Source organism: Centruroides sculpturatus, unplaced genomic scaffold, assembly GCF_000671375.1.
Source record: "Centruroides sculpturatus isolate CEXI.00-Female unplaced genomic scaffold, Cexi_2.0 scaffold282, whole genome shotgun sequence".
In the NCBI taxonomy this organism is placed as follows: Eukaryota; Metazoa; Arthropoda; class Arachnida; order Scorpiones; family Buthidae; genus Centruroides; species Centruroides sculpturatus.
The window spans coordinates 199,708-223,161 of record NW_019384528.1 but is presented as its reverse complement, the minus strand read 5'-3'; the positions used below and the strand labels follow the sequence as shown (position 1 = coordinate 223,161).

The 23,454-nt window shown below is 33.7% G+C and overlaps 1 protein-coding gene across 2 annotated transcripts in view; it reads right to left on the bottom strand.

Annotated features, from left to right (window-relative positions):
• Positions 1-23,454, bottom strand: part of LOC111622930 — a 98,535-nt gene that overhangs the window by 54,982 nt on the left and 20,099 nt on the right. For both annotated transcript variants that reach the window (XM_023365397.1, XM_023365398.1), the window contains exon 3: positions 16,244-17,507. In XM_023365397.1, coding sequence (XP_023221165.1) covers positions 16,244-17,507 — 1,264 coding nt within the window. The remainder of the gene's footprint in view (positions 1-16,243; positions 17,508-23,454) is intronic.

The following is a 23,454-nucleotide window of genomic DNA, read 5'->3' as shown; positions in this document are numbered from 1 at the left end:
CTGTGCAGAGGTTGTGGTCAACTTATTTAATAAATTATTAAAATTATAATTATTAATTTAGTTAAGAGATAGCACCTAACATCTACCTCTAGCAGCAAATTATTTAGTATTAATCATTAAATTAGCAGTGTTATAGCCCTATTATTTAAGCAATCATTTGGTTATGTTTCTATATACATATCGGGCTTTGCAATGTTTGATATATTTACAATTTTTTATAAAATTCATCTCTACCCTCAAAATTAAGCCTTTAGCCATTTTATAACTAAACGTATAAAACATTTTTTATACCAAAATCTCATAAATAATGGCATCACACACAAAAAAATAATATAAAGTTTATGGGAGAGAAATCACACCTAACTGGTGTGATTTCTCTCTCTCCCATATAACATTCCCATCATAAAGTGAAAATTGTTTCTGTCAATTACCAGAATATAAAATTTATTTTTTAATTAAGATTGCATAACAGCCAGAAAAGTTACACAACTCATTGCTGGAATTTTTTACCAGGTTATTTAACAACTCTTACTAGTCAAGACAATGACTGATACAAAAGTAAAATTGTAATGTATAGTGGAGTTGATCAGTATCAAGATGACTCAAATTCATTCTTAGAGAATCGTAGTTCATGACTGAAGATAAAATATGATGACACCTTGTCTTAATAACCTAATTTTTAACTCAACCTCACAAAAGCATACAAATCACTTTTTTCACCTCACAAACCTCACAAAAGCTCAATTTTGTAGCAAGTAGGTTGATCCAAAGACTTTGGTAACAAGTTCTGAAGAACTTGTTACCAAATATTCAATATTTGGTAACAAGTATTTGGTAACTTGTTTCAAAATATTCAATTTTTTTTATTCAATATTTTGGTAACAAATTCTGAAGAACTTGTTACCAAAATATTGAATAAAAAAAAATATCAAATAAAACTTGTTACCAAAATCTATGAAAGGTATGTTCTGAAAAACATACCTTTCATAGCAAGATAAATTTAAATACAGGTATCCCTCATATAACACGGTAATTACATTCAAAAAAGTGCCATGTTATGCAAATCTGTGATATACAAAACAAAAGACTAATGAAAACATAGGGTTATGTTCCAGAAGTTAGCAAAAGTATATTACTATTTATACGCTTGAGAACCCTTGTGTAACTCCAATATATGATCTAAGTATAAACAGACTAACATTTTCAATCCTTCCCTTTTTAGATCTTTCTCAGGTCCAGTTAGAGAGTTTGTGATATTTGAAGTATACTACTCTTTTTTGTTACTAAGAGATTTATGTTTATCAAAGTAATCAATAATTAATTAACAAATCACAATTAAAAGTACTGTATTACGCATTAATATTAATTTTAGGTAAACAAAGGTGTTTTATTTTTACAAAGTATCATTGTCATCTCAGCTTTTTTTTTTTTTTTTTTTTTTTTTTTTTTTTTTTTTTTTTTTTTTTTTTTTTTTTTTTTTTTTTTTTTTTTTNTACCAATTACATTTAAAAATTTTTTATCAAAAAATTTTTATGGATGATGAAATAAAAATGTTATTAATAGAAAATTTGTTCCAGTGGGTTGCATTTGTTCTGTCAAATACTGAACAACTTTTTCCCAGAATTTGTGTTTGAAAAGCAAATTGTTCACGTACCAAAATACCATTGTATTTTGTTTGACATTTTTACAAATGAAGTAATCATTCTTAGGTAAGAAATACAGTTAAAAAAGTTTTATAACACTTACCTGAAAATGTTTAAATAAACTTTACTAAATACAAAGATTAATCTATAAAAAGAAAAACACAGTGAAGTCTCAAGGGCTAAAGTCTAAAAGCAATGATGACATCTGGTTGACAGGAAAGTTAGTGAAATTTTTTCTTCTTTGTTCTATCAGGTTTCATTAAAGTAAATTTTAAAAAATTCAGTAAAGCAGACAATATATAAGTGTCTTTTTACATTGTCCCTTTGCATGCAATTTATCATCAAATTCATTAAAGTAAACCTCACAAACAGCACAAAATAATTTGAAACTTTCAATATTCTAAAATCTACAGGAAAATTTGAGAAATACATGCTTACTTGAATAAAAAAAATATCAAATAACAAAGTTTACACTTAAAACTGAAATTTTGTACAGAGGATGTCAGAGCAAAACTGGAAGCCATGTTATACAGGGGATATCCCCAATTAAATACATATACCAGGTAACGTGTCAGTCATCTGACTGCCATGTTGAGTAGGCCAGTGTAAATGTCCCCAGGAAGGCCTTGGGTAACTGTTAGATGGTTATATCAGTACATGGTAAGCGGAGGTTGTTGGTTCAACTCCTGCTCTGGGCTGATTTCATTTCTTCCAGACTATTCTAAATTTCTAAATTTAAAATTAAATTACAGTTTCTACTTTAGTTAAGAGCATTGCTTACAAGATAAGATAGGCTATCACATTCTGAACTTTTTGCTTCGAAAAAAGGGTCGTTTAGTATTGCTAAATTTTGTTGCTAGGTGGCATCTTAACACCCCTATTCAGAGAGATGGACGCATACCAGCTAAAACAGTAATCCATGGCTAAAATGCTGTCAAATCCATTAACATTTGAAATAACGATTACATATTTTGTTTATAAATGTTTTGTAAGTGTAAAAACTACCCAGTTGTTTTTATTGGCTTTAAAACTTTGTGTAAACTTTTTAATCACATTATATTTATTAACTCAAACTGTATCTAATGAATATACAGTACAGTAGAACCTCGATTATCCGCCCTAATTGGGAACTGGGGTTGGTCGGATAATTGAAAAGTCGGATAACCGAAAAGTATGAAAAAATCCATTATTAGTGTAGTATATTATTATATCCCATGTAACTAGTATATTAGCATATCGCTATTAACCTATTTTGTGTTGAATTTTCATCGATGTTAAGCCTAACAAAAATTTTTTAAAATAATAATCGTCGCTATTGTAGCGCCACATCACTAGCGGACATTTGAAATTTGCCGACTAAGATGGTCGGTTAACCGAGGGGTCGGTTGATCGGGGGGCGGATAATCAAGGTTCTACTGTATATATGATATAGTCTATATGTTTATCTTTTATGCAAAATCTATTTAGTAAAAGTCTATTAATAAAAATTATTTGTGCAAATAGCTCTTTCCATAAATATTTATAAAATTATTGTTTATTAGTAATTATTCTTTTTTTCATGAATTCTAAATCCTGAGATATGATTTCTTAAATTATTGATTTTTAATTAATGAGATAAATTTTTTTAGATTATTTCACTACTGAAGAAATTCATAGTTATTCTTATTTTTCTACAAATCATAAGCTTTTATGTGATATGATATGTAACTGAAACCAAGTATTACCTCATGTAATAAGATTTTTAAAATCAAATGTAAGACACTTGAAAATTTTTATAAAATTATAAAAATATATAAATATAAAACAAAAATATGATAAATACAGTTAAAGAAACGTACAAAGTTTGTTTTTTTGAAAGATTAGATGATAGGATCATATGCAATACTTCTTTCAAATTGTTAGGTTCTTAAAAGTGTATAGATCTCTAATCATAGATGCCGTTTAATATATAACAAAGAAACGGTTATAATGGTCGGACTGGACACCGGTCACATCTTGCTCATCTGACTGACCCGAACAAAAGACATCCCCAAAAGATAGGTGTAACCTGATCGGTTCCAGATTGAACCCCGGTCGTTAGGTTTTCACACATGGAAAACACCTGACCCAAAACAAATCAATACACAAAAACATGTTTAAAATACTCCTCTTTTCTATCTTTATGTCATCAATATTAAAAAAAAAAAAAAATACAAAATATGATTTTATCAATCAATCATTTATAAGAAAGCACTTGTCATTTAAAACTAATTAGTGCTATGCCTTTTTCAATTTAAACATGTCATAATATTATGATAATATATCATATGATTCTTAAAATAATATTTTAAAAATGTTAATAAATAAATATTATACAGAACAAATAAACCAGGCGAAAGGAGGATATAGCCCGCTTATCCATATCCTCTTAAGTTATTCTGAGTATGAGAAATCACTTCTTTAAGGCCAGGAACACACACGTGTAAAATTGTGTGGCAGAAAACTAAATCATAAACAGTTCAGTTTCTGTTTTACTCTTTTATGCCAGAACACACATACGTAAAAATTCTGGCTGAATAGGAAACACCACTGCCACCAAAAGTGCTAATTTTATTAATTTTTTTTCCTCTCATATAGACTATCTATCCCTTTGTAACTTCCATTTTTTTCTCCACTTCCTCTGCTATAATATAGAAAATTTAAATTAATAGACTTGTATTCCAAATTCAAATAAAGAACATGTGATCTAAATACTAGGCCTATATATTGATTCTACTAGACCTACCTGTTATTTGAAATTTAACACCTGTAGCCATCCCTAAACGTTTAAATACAGTGTCTTTATACATGACACTGATGTGGTCGAATGGATTCAATAAACTCCTCTATTTTATTTATTTTTTGTTTTTTCCAGACCGTCAAAATTGTAGGGTTAACCCTCATTGCCGCCATTGTTAGAATAAAAACCACGTGTCTACTTTGACGTCACAGGAGAACTTCTCTTTATTGGAGGAATTTTGGCGTAAAAATTTTTCAGCGTAAAAAGTAGAGACATGTTCTACTCTATTTTCATTTCTGTTTCAGCCAAAATTTCAGAAAAATTTTTACATTTTCTGTTTTATGCTAGATTTTAAGCCAAATTTTACACACGTGTGTTCCTGGCCTAACAAAACGATTTAAATAAGCTGCTTTATGTGGGAAGGAATAAAAAAATAATCTTTAAAATTTATATCCTTAACTTATTAACGAAGAAAGAATGTCAAGGATAAGTCAATATACGTGATATCATCCATTTGTTTGTAATAAATTAACTCCGTGCCTTCTGTTTCTCTTCACTTTTTTAAATTCAGCAATAATGAAACAAAAGACAACAAAGTATCACACCCCTATTCACCTTCCAACCATAGTATATTTACACCGATTGCAATCCATCACATGATTCAGAACACTCTCCTAGCAACCAAGGACTATATACTACATAATTTATATAGTCATTGTAGACAAGACATTTCACTTTACAGAGATTAAGTATAAAAACAGGAGCACCAGATAACAGGTACAGTATTGTTTTATAAAGTAACTTTCTCAAGGAAGTAATATTTCCTTTCACTTGTGTTCTTCATAAACGAGTGGATTGCAAATGCATTTAGTACATAATTCCGTTGCACATTTTTCTCTCGTATAAATCAAAATAAACATATGCAAGCGTTACTCGTAAACAACAATATATACGAGGCACTAAGAAGCTTTTTCTACCCGTTGCAACGCTCAGGCTTTAGGAATGTAGTAGCACCCCTTCTGGCCACCGCAAGAAACCATTTTGTCCCCCTGCACATTCTCAAAATGTGATAGCCTCTCTTATCTCGTAAGCACCATTAAGAGATGGTCCTAATGTCTATCTCTAGTTGTTATTATCATGTAATTTCTAAAAATAATATTTGTAGGATAATGTCTGCCCAATTATTTCAGCCATTGGTTGGTTGATATACCCAACTTCCAAACCATGTTAGAACTAAACCATGTTGCAGAAGTACCATGTTGTACGAGGGATACCTGTACATTAAAACAAACTATAACATTTGGTTGTTGTTGTATCACTGTACTGACTAAAATGTACATTTTATGACAGTTTTATTGACCATTGCATAGCATCATGTTTAAGTGTTGTGTGGTAATTTTTATTTTTTTTTTGTAATTGTTCAATTTGTTTTGTTCTGTTTTAAAAACTTACATTGTATATCTTCATTAGGTGAACCAAAGTTTATGCTTTTACCCATTTAAAGTTTGGTTACTCTGTCATGTATCAGGGGCGACCCGGATGTGACTGTTGTTGAGAGTGAACGTTTAAAAATATCGTCCGTTTTCGATTGTGGTTTTTCGGTCACTGTTCGATCATTCTTGGTTTATCGATACCGTTGGATTCAGGACAACGATAGCTACCTGTGAGTACCAATATTTTTAAAATCGGTCCTCAACTTTTGGTGATATATCCATCCGATCATTTCGGCCTTTGCCGTCCCCCACTGGGGCCCCCTTATGAACTTCACTGGATTTAAAGACTGTTTAGTGAGGTCCAGCCGATCTGTATCATAATCTGTAAGTTTCATTTCTGTCTGTCTAGGATTAACGGGTAATTACGGCAGGAATTAATTATCTGGTAGACAAAGGCTGTCTTGTACCATATGGTGGAACTAGCCATTTGGCGTGGGTAAGCCGATTGGCATTCGGTGTCTGTTACTTTTTCGGCTGTGTCCATTATTGGATTGTTTTTGTAATTACATCCACTGTCGGGAGTTTCTCCTGGGCATTACATGTGGATGCCCAGTTAGCGTTTTATTCGGGTTAGCTACTTGGCGATTTTCGTGTCGCATCGTCATATCTGTGCTCCTCTCTTCGATCATCTTGAACATTGACTGTTAATTCAAAGACAACACTTAGGAAAGCTGTTCGGCTCGGCTCAATACTGTCCCCTGTTCTGTCTCACCCTGCACAGATACTCAGTGCTGTCTCATCAAAAGTACATTACCTTGTGGACAGAATGACTACTGAGGATGAAAACGGTGCTGTTAATAGCAGCTTCATTGAGGAAGACTTGATTACTACAATAAGCGAGAATCTCGATATGATCTTATCATACATTCCAACTAATACCACAGTCTATAAAAACGAAACAGCATACTCAGACAAGGGAGGCAGCAGTGAAAATGCATACCGCTGCCAATCAGATCTTTGGGGTCATGCTTGTCCTCCGTGAAAGGGTCAAGGCGCTCAAAATCACCAGCACCCAAAAACTCAAAAGCACATATTCTGCTGCTGTAAAGAAGAATCTAACACCGATGAGTCAGACCACAAAACTTATAACAGCCAAATCGGCCAAACTTGAAGGGATACACAACCCAAAAAATGAGAATCACGAGTTAATAATTTCGGCCATAAGGGAACCAGAGGAACCAACACCAATCCCCGAAGAGACAATGGGACTCCTACAAACTCATGTCGATCCCAAAAGGCTCAGAGTTAAAATTAAGACAGCAAGACCTCTCCCCAGCGGAGTCATTAAGTTACTGTTGCATGATGAAACCAACCTCCAGACTCTAAAAAGTGCAGTCCAAAACCACGAAGCCTTAACAAATAAAATACAGATTGTGGAAAGAAATAAGAAATTGCCAAAACTAATCTTGTATAACATACCTGATGACATTGAAGAAGAAGACCTAATTCAGAACATCTACCAACAAAATAGCTACTTACATGAAGTTCTACCTGAAGACGAGTTTATCAACAGCACCAAAATTAAACACAGTTTTCGCCCCAAAGGAAACAGCAACACCAGACATGTTATCTTAAGTGTCCAGCCATGTATAAGAAACTCGCTTATGCAGAACCAAAGAGTCTACATAGGCTGGTCCTCAATTTTACTGGATGATTACATAGCAAGCACCCACTGCTTTAACTGCACTGGGTTTGGGCACACATCGCACAGGTGCATTGAGAAGCAACGCTGTACCCACTGTACAAAACACCATAAATTCAAGGACTGCCCATACCTTCAAAGTGACCCAAATGCTATAACTGCAAACATTATAATAAGATAGTCCCAGCAAATAAGGCAGTTTCGACCGATCACAATGCCTTCGACAAATCATGCCTGATGCTTAAAAGGTATAAAGCAACCCAGATTCAGACTACATGTTATAAATAATGGCTTCTTCCCAGGCACCCAACATGGCTAACAACTGAATCTATAATCAAACTAAAAATCCAACGCATCCAACAAAGGCTACCCTCAACATACTGCAAATAAACCTACAGAGGTGTAGGGCCACCATGTCAAATATTGTCCAGACATCAGTAGAGTTGAAGGCTGACATCCTTGCCTTCCAGAAACCCTATTTCTACGACAGAAAGGTCACCCTGCTTGGCAGGGGGCGTATTTATACCTGGAGCAAGGACAACCAACCAATAAAGATGGGCTTTCAAATTGTCAACAATAACCTGAATGCCCAGCTGGTAACACAATATTGTAACAACTATACCACTACCATCAGGGTTAGTTATGGTTCTCACCATTTGCTCATCCTAAATGTATATGCTCCACCATCAGAGGACATTCATCCCCCTCTAAATGCACTAAAACAGTATATAAATGAACTCTCTGCGAACCCAATCCTGGTATGCGGGGATTTCAATTCAAAATTCCCTATCTGGCGTAGCCCAGTCGAAGATACAAGGGGCTATGCGGTATGTGAATTCCTCTCTGAAATGGACCTCCAGTTTCTGAATTCTAGCCAGCTGCCTACTATCTCTAGCAGCACTGGGGAAAGCTGGATTGATCTATGTCTCAGTAACTGAAACCTATTGAAATTTAAAATCACTTTCCAAACCCAAGGGTGTCTATCAGTGAGTGATCACGCTTACTTCTTCACCAAAATCTCATTAGCAAACTGCCCAGAAAAAGTAACAATTCATAATGTCACGAACTGGGACCTATACCAGGACTACATAAGATCCCACTGGGATCCCACTGATCTTACCTCAATCAATCAACCACAAGACATCGATTATGCTGTCGAACAGCTACAAAATGCTCTCCGCAAAGCATACTTTCAAGCCACAAGAATAAAAACTAGTAAGCCCTCAGCCCCATGGTGGAGCCAGGAACTCACAACCCACAGGAAGAAAGTGCATGTGGCTAAAAGGAAGTACAGGAAAGAGTCAGAACCTTCAATAGGCAGATACTATACCAAACCTATCAAAGGTATATAAGAACCAAACGTCTTCCAACACTAGAGAAGTTATACTTCAACACTTCAAACAACCTTTCCAGCTCCAGTGATATTTGTTTACACCTCAGCAAACGTTTTAAACCTCATCGAGGTCTTCATCAGGCTACTTTACTTAGGAATTCGAACGCGTTTGGAACGGAACGTATACGATTCAAAATTTATAAACCGATTACGAATACTCATGGAACGTTACGCACACACTAAAACGACTGTAAAGCACGTGTGATATCAAGTTTGCGTAACGGTAGAAGTAGACGAATTAGACGCATTCATTAATGGGGACGAGCTCCCTCATAACAAAACTTCCACGCACTAGATATACTGATTGCATCCCTGGAGTTGATGCACGTGCCCCGTAATCCTGCCTTGTATATTTCTAAAGTTTCCATCATTTTCAGTTGATCAGTGCGATGTGAGAGCCTGATCATGTGTGCATTTTGTATGTCTACCGTGATTCCCGGTTCAGTGGCTACCGTTGAGAGGGCGGTGGTGTGTTTTTTATTGTCGATGTCACGTTTGTGCTCACACAGCCTTTTGTGAAGAGAGCATTTGGTTGACCCCACATAAACCAAACTGCTGTTACATACGGGCTTGCGCACGAGACACTGCCAATGTCCGGGAGGAACATTTAGATAACGAGTGTACAAGAAAAATCGTTGGGTACAACCACCATCTGGACGCGATATACAAGGAAATTTCATCCATCAATAAAACTAAGATAGCTTATAAAAGGCCTCGATCGGTTTACAACTTGCTTCGCAATGGGAAAGACGCAATCGACTTAAAACACGCACCGGGGGTGTATGCTATCCCGCTTTGGGATGATAGATTCAACAGCAGTTTGGTTTATGTGGGGTCAACCAAACGCTCCCTTCACAAAAGGCTGTGTGAGCACAAACGTGACATCGACAATAAAAAACACACCACCGCCCTCTCAACGGTAGCCACTGAACCGGGAATCACGGTAGACATACAAAATGCACACATGATCAGGCTCTCACATCGCACTGATCAACTGAGAATGATGGAAACTTTAGAAATATACAAGGCAGGATTACGGGGCACGTGCATCAACTCCAGGGATGCAATCGGTATATCTAGTGCGTGGAAGTTTTGTTATGAGGGAGCTCGTCCCCATTAATGAATGCGTCTAATTCGTCTGCTTCTACCGTTACGCAAACTTGATATCACACGTGCTTTACAGTCGTTTTAGTGTGTGCGTAACGTTCCATGAGTATTCGTAATCGGTTTATAAATTTTGAATCGTATACGTTCCGTTCCAAACGCGTTCGAATTCCTAAGTAAAGTAGCCTGATGAAGACCTCGATGAGGTTGAAAACGTTTGCTGAGGTGTAAACAAATATCACTGGAGCTGGAAAGGTTGTTTGAAGTGTTGAAGTAAACTATCAAAGGTATTTTAAAGAGTACAAAACCCTGATCAATCAAACCAGAAAGAAATCATGGCAAAATTTTTGCAATGCCTCCAACAAACTGGGTCCCTGGGCAACCCCATACTACACAGCCATCAAGAAAAAGAAACCACTCTCAACCCCAGCAACCATCGCAAACTCTCAAAAATATACCACCACTTTAGAAGACACCTATAAAACCATCTTCTATGAACAGTTTCCTCCAGATAACCTCAGCATAGACACCAACTACCACAGACAGATCAGGAAACAGAGTATGAACACCCTATCCGATGCAAATGACAGGCCTTTCACCACACAAGAAATCACCAGGCAATATAACAACATAAAAAAACGGAAAGCTCCTGGAACAGACTATATAGATTGGAGAATGGCTCAGCATGCTTATGTAGCCATTCCCACCACGTTCTCAGTCCTTTTTAATAAATGCCTATACTGTGGATACTTCCCGAAAAAATGGAAGGAGGCCTCCATTAAACTGATACAAAAGGATAAGGACACCTCTCCAAATAAAGCAACTGACTATCGTCCCATCTCCCTACTCTCTGTGGTAGGGAAGATGTTGGACGCATTAATGGCTGACAGGATCCTACATCATTTAAATGCTAATAACATCCTAAACCCCAACCAATATGGTTTCATAAAAGAAAGAGCCACCCATCACGCTCTAGAAAAGGTCATTACCTACGTTCAGGAGGCCAAACAAAAGGGGAAACATACAATCATGGTCAGCATCGACTTCAAAGGAGCATTTGACCACACGTGGTGGCCAGCCATCCTGGCCCCCCTTGCCAGTGCCCATTGCCCCCTAAACATCTTTAATCTGCTAACAAATTATCTAACAGAAAGGTCCACCCTCATTGTGGAAAATGGTGAAGCCCTATACAAAACCACCATCACCAGGGGGTGCCCCAGGGCTCAAAGTCTGGTCCACTCCTGTGGAACATTCTATATAATGGGATCCTAAACCTCACAAAAGACACCCCTCAAGACGGAAACCCCATATTCAAGGGTATGCTGATGATACAGTCATCCTCCTTTCATACCAAAACCAAGAAAAACTTCAAAATTATACTAATAACTTTCTGGAGGTGATCTATAATTGGAGCAAGGATAACAACTTAATAATCAACTACAACAAATGCTCAGAAATCCACTACAAACGAAGCCCACAATCAAGATAAACGGTGAGAAAATCCAAATTGTTAACAACTTAAAATATCTAGGAACCATTCTTGACCCTAAGCTTTCATGGAAGGATCATGTCTATTATTCCTATAATAAGGCCATCAGAGCCAGCCATAGCCTCAGGACCATAGCCAGAAACGGATGGGGCCTCAACAGCGTAAACAGCAAACTCATCTACAAATGTGCTATTGAACCCATCCTCACCTATTGCTACGAGGTATGGGGGTACACTGTAAATAAGGCCCACAACCGAAGAAAACTGCTCTCGGCTCAATGGAAAGCAGCAATAGCGATCACTAAGTCCTACAGACGCTCTCTTAGTGATTGCAGGGTTGATCCCGATCAACCTAGTGATCATCCAAAAATATGTATTGAACCTCATAGTTGGCAAGCTTTCCTCAAACATCAGCCCTGATACCATCCACAAAATGATCAAAAATCACAAACTGCCAGACACAATACACCCGCTGATCGACGAGATCGCAAATTGTGGCCTTGACATCAATAAGGACCAGACCTCCATCCACCCAGCAAACAGCATAACCTCCAACTTTGTCCAACATCCACCTCAAGTCCTTGAGGGGAATCAGTTTTTACATGGACGGATCCAAGGCTAAAGGTGCTGTTGGTGCAGCTGTACACCTAGTGGACCCCCAAGGAAAGCTCTTTTGGAATGCTGCTTACAAACTGTACGAAAGTTGCTCAGTGAATCAAGCTGAGTCTCTAGCAATTTGGAAAACTCTCCGATATATACACGACAATATCCTGCAGTTCACTGGGAAAAGGATTAATATAATAAGTGACAGCAAAACAGCTCTGCAACAGATAAAAAAAGGAAACTGTAAACTCCCCATCATAAGTAATTGTCTGGACACATTAAGTGCCCTCACCAGTGTGACCCACATTACTTTCTATTGGGTCAGGGGTCTCTCCGGCAATATCGGAAATGAAACGGTGGACAAACTGGCAAAGAAGGCTCATAATCTAGCCTGCACATACTCCTACACCTCCCTTCCCATCTCCTTCCTCAGTAAGGAACTTAACGCCATCACTATGTCAAGGTGGCAAAATGATTGGGACAGTAGCCACACTGGACGGAATACCCACAACCTCCTCCCAGACGTCAATAGTAGGTTCCGCCTCATTTACCTGAGTACGACTCATACTATAACGCAGATTCTCACACCTCATGGCAATTTCAAGTGCTACCTACATCGCTTCCTAAAGAAGGGAAATGGACTTTGCGACTGCCAAGTAAAGGAGAGGGATGACCCTTACCATATCATATTTACTTGTACCAAGTTCACTCAGTATCGTCAACAACTAAGAGACCTGACTACCCAAAAAGGGTACAACTGTCCCTGCCACCTCAATGCATTTCTTGAGGACAAGGACATATACACCAAATTCGTCAAATTCATCAACAACCTAAACTTAGCAGACTATCACACCCCAACTGCTACTCAAGACAATATGCCAGCTAACTCACCGAATAGGCACAGCCAGACTCCATAACTCCAGGACCCAAGGACAACAACAAAGTGCCACATTCTTCGAGGATTTAATCAGATTCCTCCATAGGGGTGTTACACCTTCCTTGTATCACTCTTCAGCACCCATCATTTGCCTTCAATCGTAATGTAAGACCAATCACGGCGCCAATTATCGTTTAGGTGTATCATCTATCAGTCATTATGTACAGTACAAACATTATAAATGTAATTTTGTAATTCATTGTTTTAATAAACAAATCCCAGCTGGCACCCCTCCTCCTCTTCCCCCTTCTTTTACCATTCCCTATTCCTTTCATCCCTCCCCTCCTTTCCTCACCCCACCTCATGACCTCTCCTTTCTTCCTTTCTCCTTATCTCTGAGTAAGGCCTAACCCCCTTTTACCAACTGTCATGTATCAGGTGAGGTTAAAACAGAATGGAAATGTCACAAATATGGCACCAAGCAAAATGCACATCCAGGACCCCAATACATCACATGCAAGTTGTCCATAACCAAAACTCTGTTACAATATTCAAAGTTTTTTGTCTATTTTAACTTATATGTTTTGAAACATGCTAATTCTGTTAACAGTGGATGACCAATAAAATATTCATGCATTTTGTTAAGAAGTTAAATCAATGGATAATAAAACATCTTTCTGGGTGTAAAAATTCTCATTTACTTACATCTTAGTGTCAGTGGCAAATAAGACAAAATGAGATTATTTGTTATTTTAACTGCACTAATTCGGCAATTCAAAATATTTAGAATTTACAAAATAAGCATATTCTACTGTATTTATAAAGGAAAATTAAAAATTTTGTAATAAATATAACAGCTAACGATATTATCAGATATTTGGAAAAAGGTAATTAGAAATAGTGAATAAAACAAAAATTTTATAAGACAGTTAAATCTTTTCAACCCAAATACTAAGAAGGATCTTGAAAAACTTTGAATTATCAAAAATTTAATTATCCATTTTTGAAAACAACTAATTTTAACCCTGTTTATAATGCTTATTATTCCAAATTCTTTGGTAATATTAGACTTTACCTTCTCTTTGAATTCTTCAACTTTTAAGATATTTTTATATACATTCCATGATTATATATCACAAAACTTCTTTACAAACAAATCATAAAACTGAAATATGTATTTCAAAACATGCTCATTCCACAAATGAATTTAATATATGTTACTTTCTCTTTTTGAATTCTGTTTTAAGTATGATATATACTAGCTTTAAATTATTGAAATTTTTACTGGAAAAATTTAACTATTTTTTAACACTGAATTTGAGTTTAATGATAATTATATAAACTATCTAAAAATGTTTATCTTTTATGAAACTTAATTATTTTAAAAGATATTTGTTTAATCTACAAATTTAGGAAAGAACAATTGTTACACAAGATTAGAAACAATCAATGAAACATAATTCTATAGCTAGACTTGAATGTTTAATAGGAAAGGATATAAGACCTTTTTGTCAAATGATGTTGATATTCTATATTTTAAATGTTATCTATCATTTATATATTAATAATTTTAAATGTCACTTGCAATTAAGGATCATTCATTAATTGTGTGTAGAGTTTTTAAGCCACTTTTGACCTCCTCCCTCTATTATGTACAATGCTCTTTTGGTAAATCCCTCTTTTTTAAATTACATATACAATAGTTTATAGACCTGATATGGAAGAAATTACTTAAAAATCCTACAAATATTGTCTAACTGATACTTTATTCACGATTTCTCATTGTATAGTACAATGATGTACTTTTTGCAATCCTTCTTTCTTAAACTGTACAGATTGTTTCACATATCTTAACTGGATGATGCATGGTACTCTGTCAGGACTCTGGAAGTTTTATAAAGTTCAAGAGCCCGTTTTTAGTAATGTACAGTGATCCTGTAACAGACTTGTCAAACAATCTATTTCCTTTCCTATGAAAGGAACAGATTGTTTGAAAAACAGACTGGTTCTTGCAACTGTGCATTTTTACAGCTCAACAAAGATTCATGAAACAAGATGTACACACAATTATTAATGAATGGCATCTTATCAATTATATTTTAATCTTCAAACAAAGTTTTTTTTTAATTTAAAATTTGAAAGTTTTTATTCTTAAACAATAAAATACTTAAGCCACTAGAGTTAATATTTTTCTCATAACATAAAATATTAATTTTGATCAAACATTATGTTTCAAGTAAAAAATAATTAATTAAAAAACTAAAAAATTAATTAATTACAGTGGTGCCTCGTATAACGTACGCCTCGAATAACGGACGCTGCGAACAACGGACTTTCTGTTTGGCCATTACGTGACTCGAGCAACGGACTGGCTGCGAACAACGGACTTTCTACAAACAAGTGCGAATGATGTTTCTACTCGTTTTCCGTTGCCAATGACAATCTGCTATTTTTATAATATATTATTATTATTAGAATATATTATTAGTATATCTGAAGTACAGAGCTCCAGTTGGGATTCGTTACAGTTACAGTACATCACCTCAGTGCAGGATGTATTTACATTTATTCGAGTGTTGTGCAAATCATGCCTTCTAAAAAAACAGAAAGGTTATTTCAATTGAAACGAAGCAAGAAATCATCAGAAGGAGTGAAAGTTGACAAAAACTTCCTTGTCAAATGGGGAGAGGTCAGGAGTTTACCAACACTCATTATCTAAACAGAGCTGAGGCTAACAAGATCAATGATCTCTACAATGATACCCTTGCCCGTCATTTCCGACAGGTGTCGAAGAAGAGAGAGAAACAGGCCACCTTGGACATGTTTTCAAGAAGCCAGCTGTCAAAAAACAAAGGATGGAACAAGAGGAGTTGACCCCGCAAGCTTCGGTAGCCTCTTCTAAATCTGACTCTGATTAAAAAACAATAAAAAGAGATTTTCTGCAATGTGTAAAAAGTCTGTATCTGTATGAATGTGTGAAAAAGTGTTCCTCCACCTCCTCACAACATCTGACTACCCGGCATAATTGGTGACTGCTCCATTTTCATTTTTTTATGGTATGGTTATTTTATGCTGCAGAACGAATTATGTTTTAACATGTATTTCTATGGGAAAATGCGTTTCGTATAACGGACTTTTCACTTAACGGACGTGCACTTGGAACGGATTAAGTACGTTATACGAGGCACCACTGTATATTTAAAATATCTCATTTAATAAATATAAAAACAAATTTACAATACCTGTTGTCTGACCTTCTTTCCATAATAAATTATTTATTTCTTCAGCATTATCTACATTTTCTTCTTTGAATATTTCAAGTTTAGAACTGATCTGCTCTTGCTGACTATTAGATTTGTTTTCATTGCAGTCACTAATGTCTGTTACCTCTGGAACTGAATCATTTATTATTGAAGATGTGTTCTTGGATTCATTATCTGTCTTATTCTGAGATTTTCTTCTAAATCTTGTTTTGAATACTGACTCCTTATTAACTGATTTATTATACCTTCTTAATCCCCAAGGTGATTTATGTTTTCTTCTTTTCCTTGCACTTCTAGTATATAATTTTGGATATCTTAAAGACTGCTTTTTAACTTTTACAGAAAGTTTATTATATTTTTTCCTCCTAGTTTTATACGGGTCACAATTTGTTTGCACCTTCAAACTTGGTTTCCACTTTCGTTTTCCATCTACAACTAATGGTTGTTCTAATGTACCTAAAGACCTAACAGGAACCCACTCATAAGATATATATCTTGGCTTATGTTTTACAACTGATTTATTTACTGACACTGGTGTTTGTTTTAAATTAATTTTATCTTCTTTTGAAGGTTCACTAATAGTTTCTTTATTTAATATATTGCTTTGCCCACCTTCTTCTGAAATCCTTTTTTTCTGAGTTATTCTTTGAGATGTCCTTACACTTGAAAGTGGGAAATTTGTACATTTTCTTCTCTTACTAGATAAAACAATTTTATCTTTTGGCTCTGTTCCTTCATGCACTTTTGATTTTCTTCTTTCTGATATATTTTCAGATTTTATATTTGATAGTGAGCTATCATTGTTTTCATGTGAGCATTTATGATTTGTGACTTTACCTAAATGGTTTTTAGCTTTTTTCAGAAGATTTTTTGCTGCATTTTCACTAGAATGTCTATGCTGATTATGTTGAAAAGAATTTAATGAATCTGTTTTGTTATTTGATTTTATAGTATTCTGAATTTTATCACATGAAACATCTGTTTTCACTATTTGTTTTGACTCACTAAATATTAAATTACTCCTTGATATGTTTTCTCGTTTCCAGAGTCCACTCAAACCATCTTTAATCATTTTATTATATGATTTCCATTGTAATGTTCTCATTCCAAATCTGGTTCTTCGTATTTCTGATTCTGTTGATAGAGAATCGTATTTTTTTGTGAAATCCCTGCGGGTTTTATTTTCTAGTTTATATTTAGAGTAAATTTTTCTAGAACTTGAAAATCCTTCAAATTCTTCCTCCTAAAAAAATATGAATTTTGAATATTACATTCTTTACTTTCAAATCTATAAATCCAGTAACAAAAAATAATTTAATAACTGAACTAACGTTTCGATCTTCTAGATCATCATTGTAAAAATATTGTAATTAATAGTAGAGACAAAGTGCTATCATTGCATGCATGGAGGGCATTGTTTGAAGTTGTCTAGTTTAATTTATTCTCTTTTTTGTTATTATTACATCTATACTAATTTTAACCTTCTTCTGTTATATGTTTATTCATTTATGTAACATACTTTTTATTTAAATTCATTTTGTATAGTATTATTTATTTTAGTTTATTTTAGGTTATCTTCTTTAGATATTTTAACTATTTTTATGTATTTATTTTTAACTGTATGTTTGATATTAATCAACTTGTATATTCAACCCTTGCATATGCAATATGTAAGAATACAATTTGAATAGTTCAATCACTTGCATTTTTAAAGTTGTTTTCTGTTCTATCTTAAGAAAACGATAAACAGTATCAAAAACATTAGTTCAGTTATTAACTACTACAGAACACATATATACACATACATGTTTTAAGAGAAATATATCTATATGTTTATATATATAAAAATGAATGTATGTCTGTCTGTATGTCTGTCTGTCTGTCCTTCATGCATTACCACACCATTTATCCAATTGCCATGAAACTTTGGGAAGTTTTTTGATACACTCCCGCGAAGGTTTCTGGCATAGTACATTTATCCTACGATAGATGGCGCGTGTTTATACTGTGTGTTCGATCGATTTCAAATTGTGAAGACCATTTCCCAGTTCAAAAAATATCTCTATATATGCATTTGTGAACTGTTATTTACGATATTTGTAATAATTTTTGTTTAATCACTTTATTTCAACTATTTTTTGCTAATTATGTATTTGCTTGAACTTTGTTAAAACCTTAACTGTATCCTGAACAACAACTGAAGTTGTAGGAGGAAATTTGCCTATTTTACTGATCTAGGTATTCCTTTTTCCAAATTTTAATATCGACTCAAAATAATTTAAAAAGACAAACTACAATAAAACAGTTTATTATCCAACTATCAGAAATTTCACAATGTGCCAAGGAAGAGAAGAAGGATCAATTAAATAATTAAAATTGTAAAGGACTAAAAAAATATATATAAAAATAGGGAATATCACACTTCTGACAATTGCTGCAAGTGTGTGGGCTAGATTTGGAGAATCTGTGCTTCTCACATGGACAACTGTATGTGGCCAGCTCACGCATCGGAAAACCTCCTGATTTATTCATGTACGCACCAGACGGAAAACCAAAAAATATCGTGTATCCACGAGCACTCCAATAAATAAATAGAACTGAAACGACACTTTGAAATGTTTTCCTGATGAAAATGAATAATAATAATAATAATGTAATAATAATAATATGTTACAATAAAAATGATAAAATGTAAATTGAGTTTTATTATAACGAGTTTGCTTGAATTTCGTTTCTTCTGAGATTGCAGCAATGAGCGACGGGTAAGCTAGTATTTTTATAAATTGAAATTTAAAATACATTTCTGACTTCAAAAATTGTTTAATATATAGTTGTATAATTTAAATTGCTTAAAACTTATAAATGTAAAATTACATCTATTTTTACTAGTTAAAAGTGGTCTATTTAGTTTTTATTTTGCCATAAACAAAATTTGTTAAATGTATTTTGAGTGTTATAACAATGAGCTCAAAACAAATTGAAAAAATACAGAAGAATGTGATGCATAAAGAAGAAAAGATAATGAGAAAATGCTTCAACAATTGAACAAAAGACAACTGTGATAAACAGAAATGAGAAGGGAGAAAAAATTAGAAATATTGAAATTCTTTAGGGATAGCTCACTCTACAGTGTACAGTGAAATTCCATTAACCCAGCAAACCAATAAATTGGCATGTCATTGGGGATCATCAATGCACTGAATAGTTCCAGAGTTAAGATTGTGTAAAAGTGCTCAAAAAGTACAGTTCTTGGAAATGGTATGGGTTTTCCTTTTAGATATGACAAATGCCAAGACAACATGATGCTGTGCATCATAAAATCAATTATCTTGTTTAAGCAGATGAAAAACTGGATAGTCAAAAATAAATCAATAAACCAAACCTTAATAAATCCAGCTATAAATTTATTGAAATAAAAATGTTTTCAATCAGATTTTACCAATCAGTTATTTTGTGCATGATTTTTCTAAAAACTTTTCCAAAAACATTAGTGCATAGGTTTGATATGAGAGCATTTCAAAGAGGAAGACAGAAACTACCACTTTAGCACAGTATGTAATGGAGCCCAAAATGTCAGTACTATGAAAAGGGGCTAGATTGATTAAAAATATACTAGTCAGATAAGCTGAGAACACTAGAGGCATGGGAATTATATAAAAGCTCACAACAGGAAAGTTGTGTAAACAATAAGGACACTAAAATTATTTCCAATGCATGGAAAGCACTTGTAGACAATCTGATAGGCTATAGGAAGATATGTTTTAAGAACGTACAGTACATACTACAGTTGTAAGTTCCATAATATTTATTATGTATTATTATAATTAATTTATAATTTTTTTTGCAATAATTTACAACGAGGTGTGAATGTAGTTGCATTTGGACATTAATGACGTTCATTGATAAGGTAATTGAAAAAACAGACGCCTAATTAATTTAAATAGAAATTTGTTGTAGAATGATTTTCCTTTCCTTTCAAAATGTGTTCTAAAAAGTTCAGCTGAAAACTTGTCATTAAAAGCTTGACACTAACCACTGAAAGAGGCCAAAAACATTTGCTTCTTATTATACCATATTGCTAGAAACAGGCTAAAGATCAGTGCAATATTTGTTTGTATGTTTAAAATATCTCAAAAATTTTTTATCAATGTTAGATTATTAAGAATACTACAGATTCTTCTCTGATATTCATAAAACTGTATAATTAATACAGCTGTTTTAAAATCTAAATGTTTTAAATTAAAAAAATGATAATCAGTATTGCTGTATGTTATATTTGGGACTTAATTCAATCCCACAGCATTTTGCATTTTGCAATGCTCTCCTCCTGGTTGTACTTTATAATAATCCTTTCAATAAACAATTAATATTATACCTAGATTGTTTAATCATATTACGGTTTACGCCAAGAAAGATAATTTCATATGATAAATACAAGTACCGTATGAATGTAACTTGGGAAAAAAGAAGTGTGTAAAGTTCTTAAAGAGCACTGAAGAGGAAATGGAAAATGAAACCAGTTCGAAATGCATATGAATTGAAAATACAATAAAAGAGTTTCTGGACCTGACTTGCTGTAAGATAGTCTACCGATAGAAATATTTTCGGATTAAAGAGACAACCATTCATTGAACGAATATACAGCTACAATTAGTAAATTCAACAATTAATATTAGTTTTAAAATTAATCTTGGAAAGGTTAAGAACCTGATGCAGAGCCCAGGTTTGAAAACATTCATTTTTTCATTACCACACTGTAAGTGGTTTTGAGTATGTCATTATCATTAATCTGCATTATCAGTAAAAGATGTCTATAATAATTATCTGAACATTAAACAAAATAAAATACACACAATGTATTTTTTAAGGTCCAATTTTGAGTGATTTTAAATAATTTTTGGGTAACTTTTGATTTCATAAGTAAGTATTACTGCACATAAGACTTCTTATTCTACTGCATTGTAAGATTGTATTTAAATTCTTACATTGCAGTAGAATAAGAAGTCTTATGTGCAGTAATACTTACTTATGAAACAAAAATAAAAAAAATGTAAAAATTAAAATTAGCTCATTTGATATGGTTGTGCAAGGTTTAAAGTACTGCTTAAAAACTTGGATTTTAGGTATAGTAATGTAAAAAATTGATGAATAGTACATGTGTATTCTTTACATTTCTGTTATACACATCCCATATATTAAGTCAATATTTCATTGTAATAGTTTTATTATTATTAGCAACAGTATTTTTATTTAAATTTTAACAGAAAAACTTAAATTAATACAATTTTTGAAAAATTGAAGAATTACATATCTTTAAGTACAAACTACCTCAAGGGCATGTATTAACCCAATGTTTCTCAAACTTCACCTTCTGGTAGACCTCTAATAAAAGAAAACTTTTGGCAGACTCTTTAGAGTAGAATTTAATTAAAAGTGGGTATAAAATATTAATAAGTGCTTCTTAAAATAATGTCTCTGTTTTAAACATTTTCATTTAATTTAAACAATTTTATATTTTTGACAAGACTATGTCTGGTTTATAAAATCATACTGCCGTTTTATGTTACCAGCATAGAGGTATGAAGGAGTACATGTCAAGAGTTGATATTTGGCACAGAGTATTAGGTGCCGAAATCATTTGCACATAAAAAAATCCAGACTTGTAAGTAGTCAGGGGACCGAGAACTGAGTCAAAATAAAATACAAAATGGCGACTCTCTTCTACAAACAGGCACCTCACCCCACCAAAGTCAGGTGGGGAGAGTACAACCCACAGTCATTCTAAAAAGTGAACTCTGACCTTAAGACTGAACACGTAGTTTCTTCTATGTTAAATAAAATTTGTAATCTAATTTTGTAAATTTGGGAGTGCTTCAGATATGCCATTAAAATGGTTTTATGTCATTACAAGTGGGTTTTTTTTAACATTATCTAGTATAGTAAAATCGTAGAACCAATAAAAATTTGACTTTATATTAGGTTGTCTTTACATCTGATAAGGTTATAATCGGGTTAAACTGTATATTGTTTGTGCAAAATAAAAAAATAATTTCAGACAATACAATATCCATGATTATTTTTTTCAAAAACAGGAAATTTTCGTTACGCATCGACAAAAATTCAACCTGGGTCGACACGCAACGGAGAAAAATTTTGAAATTGGATAGGTTAATTTCATCGAAAATGCATTGTGAATGACTTCGTGGTAGTGGCCAGCAAAGTTTGAACAATTGCACCCAAAAGCAGAAATATCAAAGAAGATTGGAGAATGAGAACAAGACCCGCCTTGAGCGTCAAAGTGATTTTGCTTAGCAGTGAGTCTCCGAGACATAGTCTTGTCCCAAATACGGTTTTGCTATTTTACTTGTTTAATTTAAACTTTGATATGTGTTTTAATAAGAGTATATATTGATATTACAAGAAACATTTTTTTTTAATTTGCACAATGTAATATGCTTCTTTTTCTTCTAAAACTCAAGGTTCTCTGTCAACCTCTGCAGAGGTCTGTGGATCACCCACTGTTGAGAAATCTGCTATCTGAATTATCTCTAATATCTGAATGTGAAAATTTATACTGTTCAGTACTAAATACTATAAAAAATTTTCAGTGTTTTCAGATGATCAGGTAAGAAAAGTAGTTAAACATCTCAGGATGGATAGATTGATGAGAGAAGGCAATGCACACACTTGGACAATCCACCAAGGAGAAGAGGACTCTACAGGAAACTGACCTTATTTAGGAATTAGATGTTAAGAAAATCCAGAAAATTTCATGTAGCCAGCCCATTGGTGAGATGCAAACCTGTGACTAACTACCAGTGTTTTACCAGGCTAAGCACTTTAAGGAAGGAAGTATTAATTACCAGGACCAGACCCAGCTTGTGTGCTTTTAAAATTCCAAATAATTTCAAAAATTTACTGTGTTTTAATAAAATTATTTAAATTGTAAATCTATGTAAGTTTTCCTATTAACTTTTTAAAATAATTTAACTTAAGTAGTGTAAAGAAATGCTTTAAAGTTAGACAAAATGGTGGGAAAATAATTTCAATGATAAAAAATCTTGCAAAATCTGAAATTTTCCTTTTTAAAGTATTTTTTGCTGTTCATTACTTGAAGTTTGTCCTTAACTAAAATTTTTCAGCTTTATAAAAAGTTAATAATAATTTCATTCTGAAGTCATCATTATAAA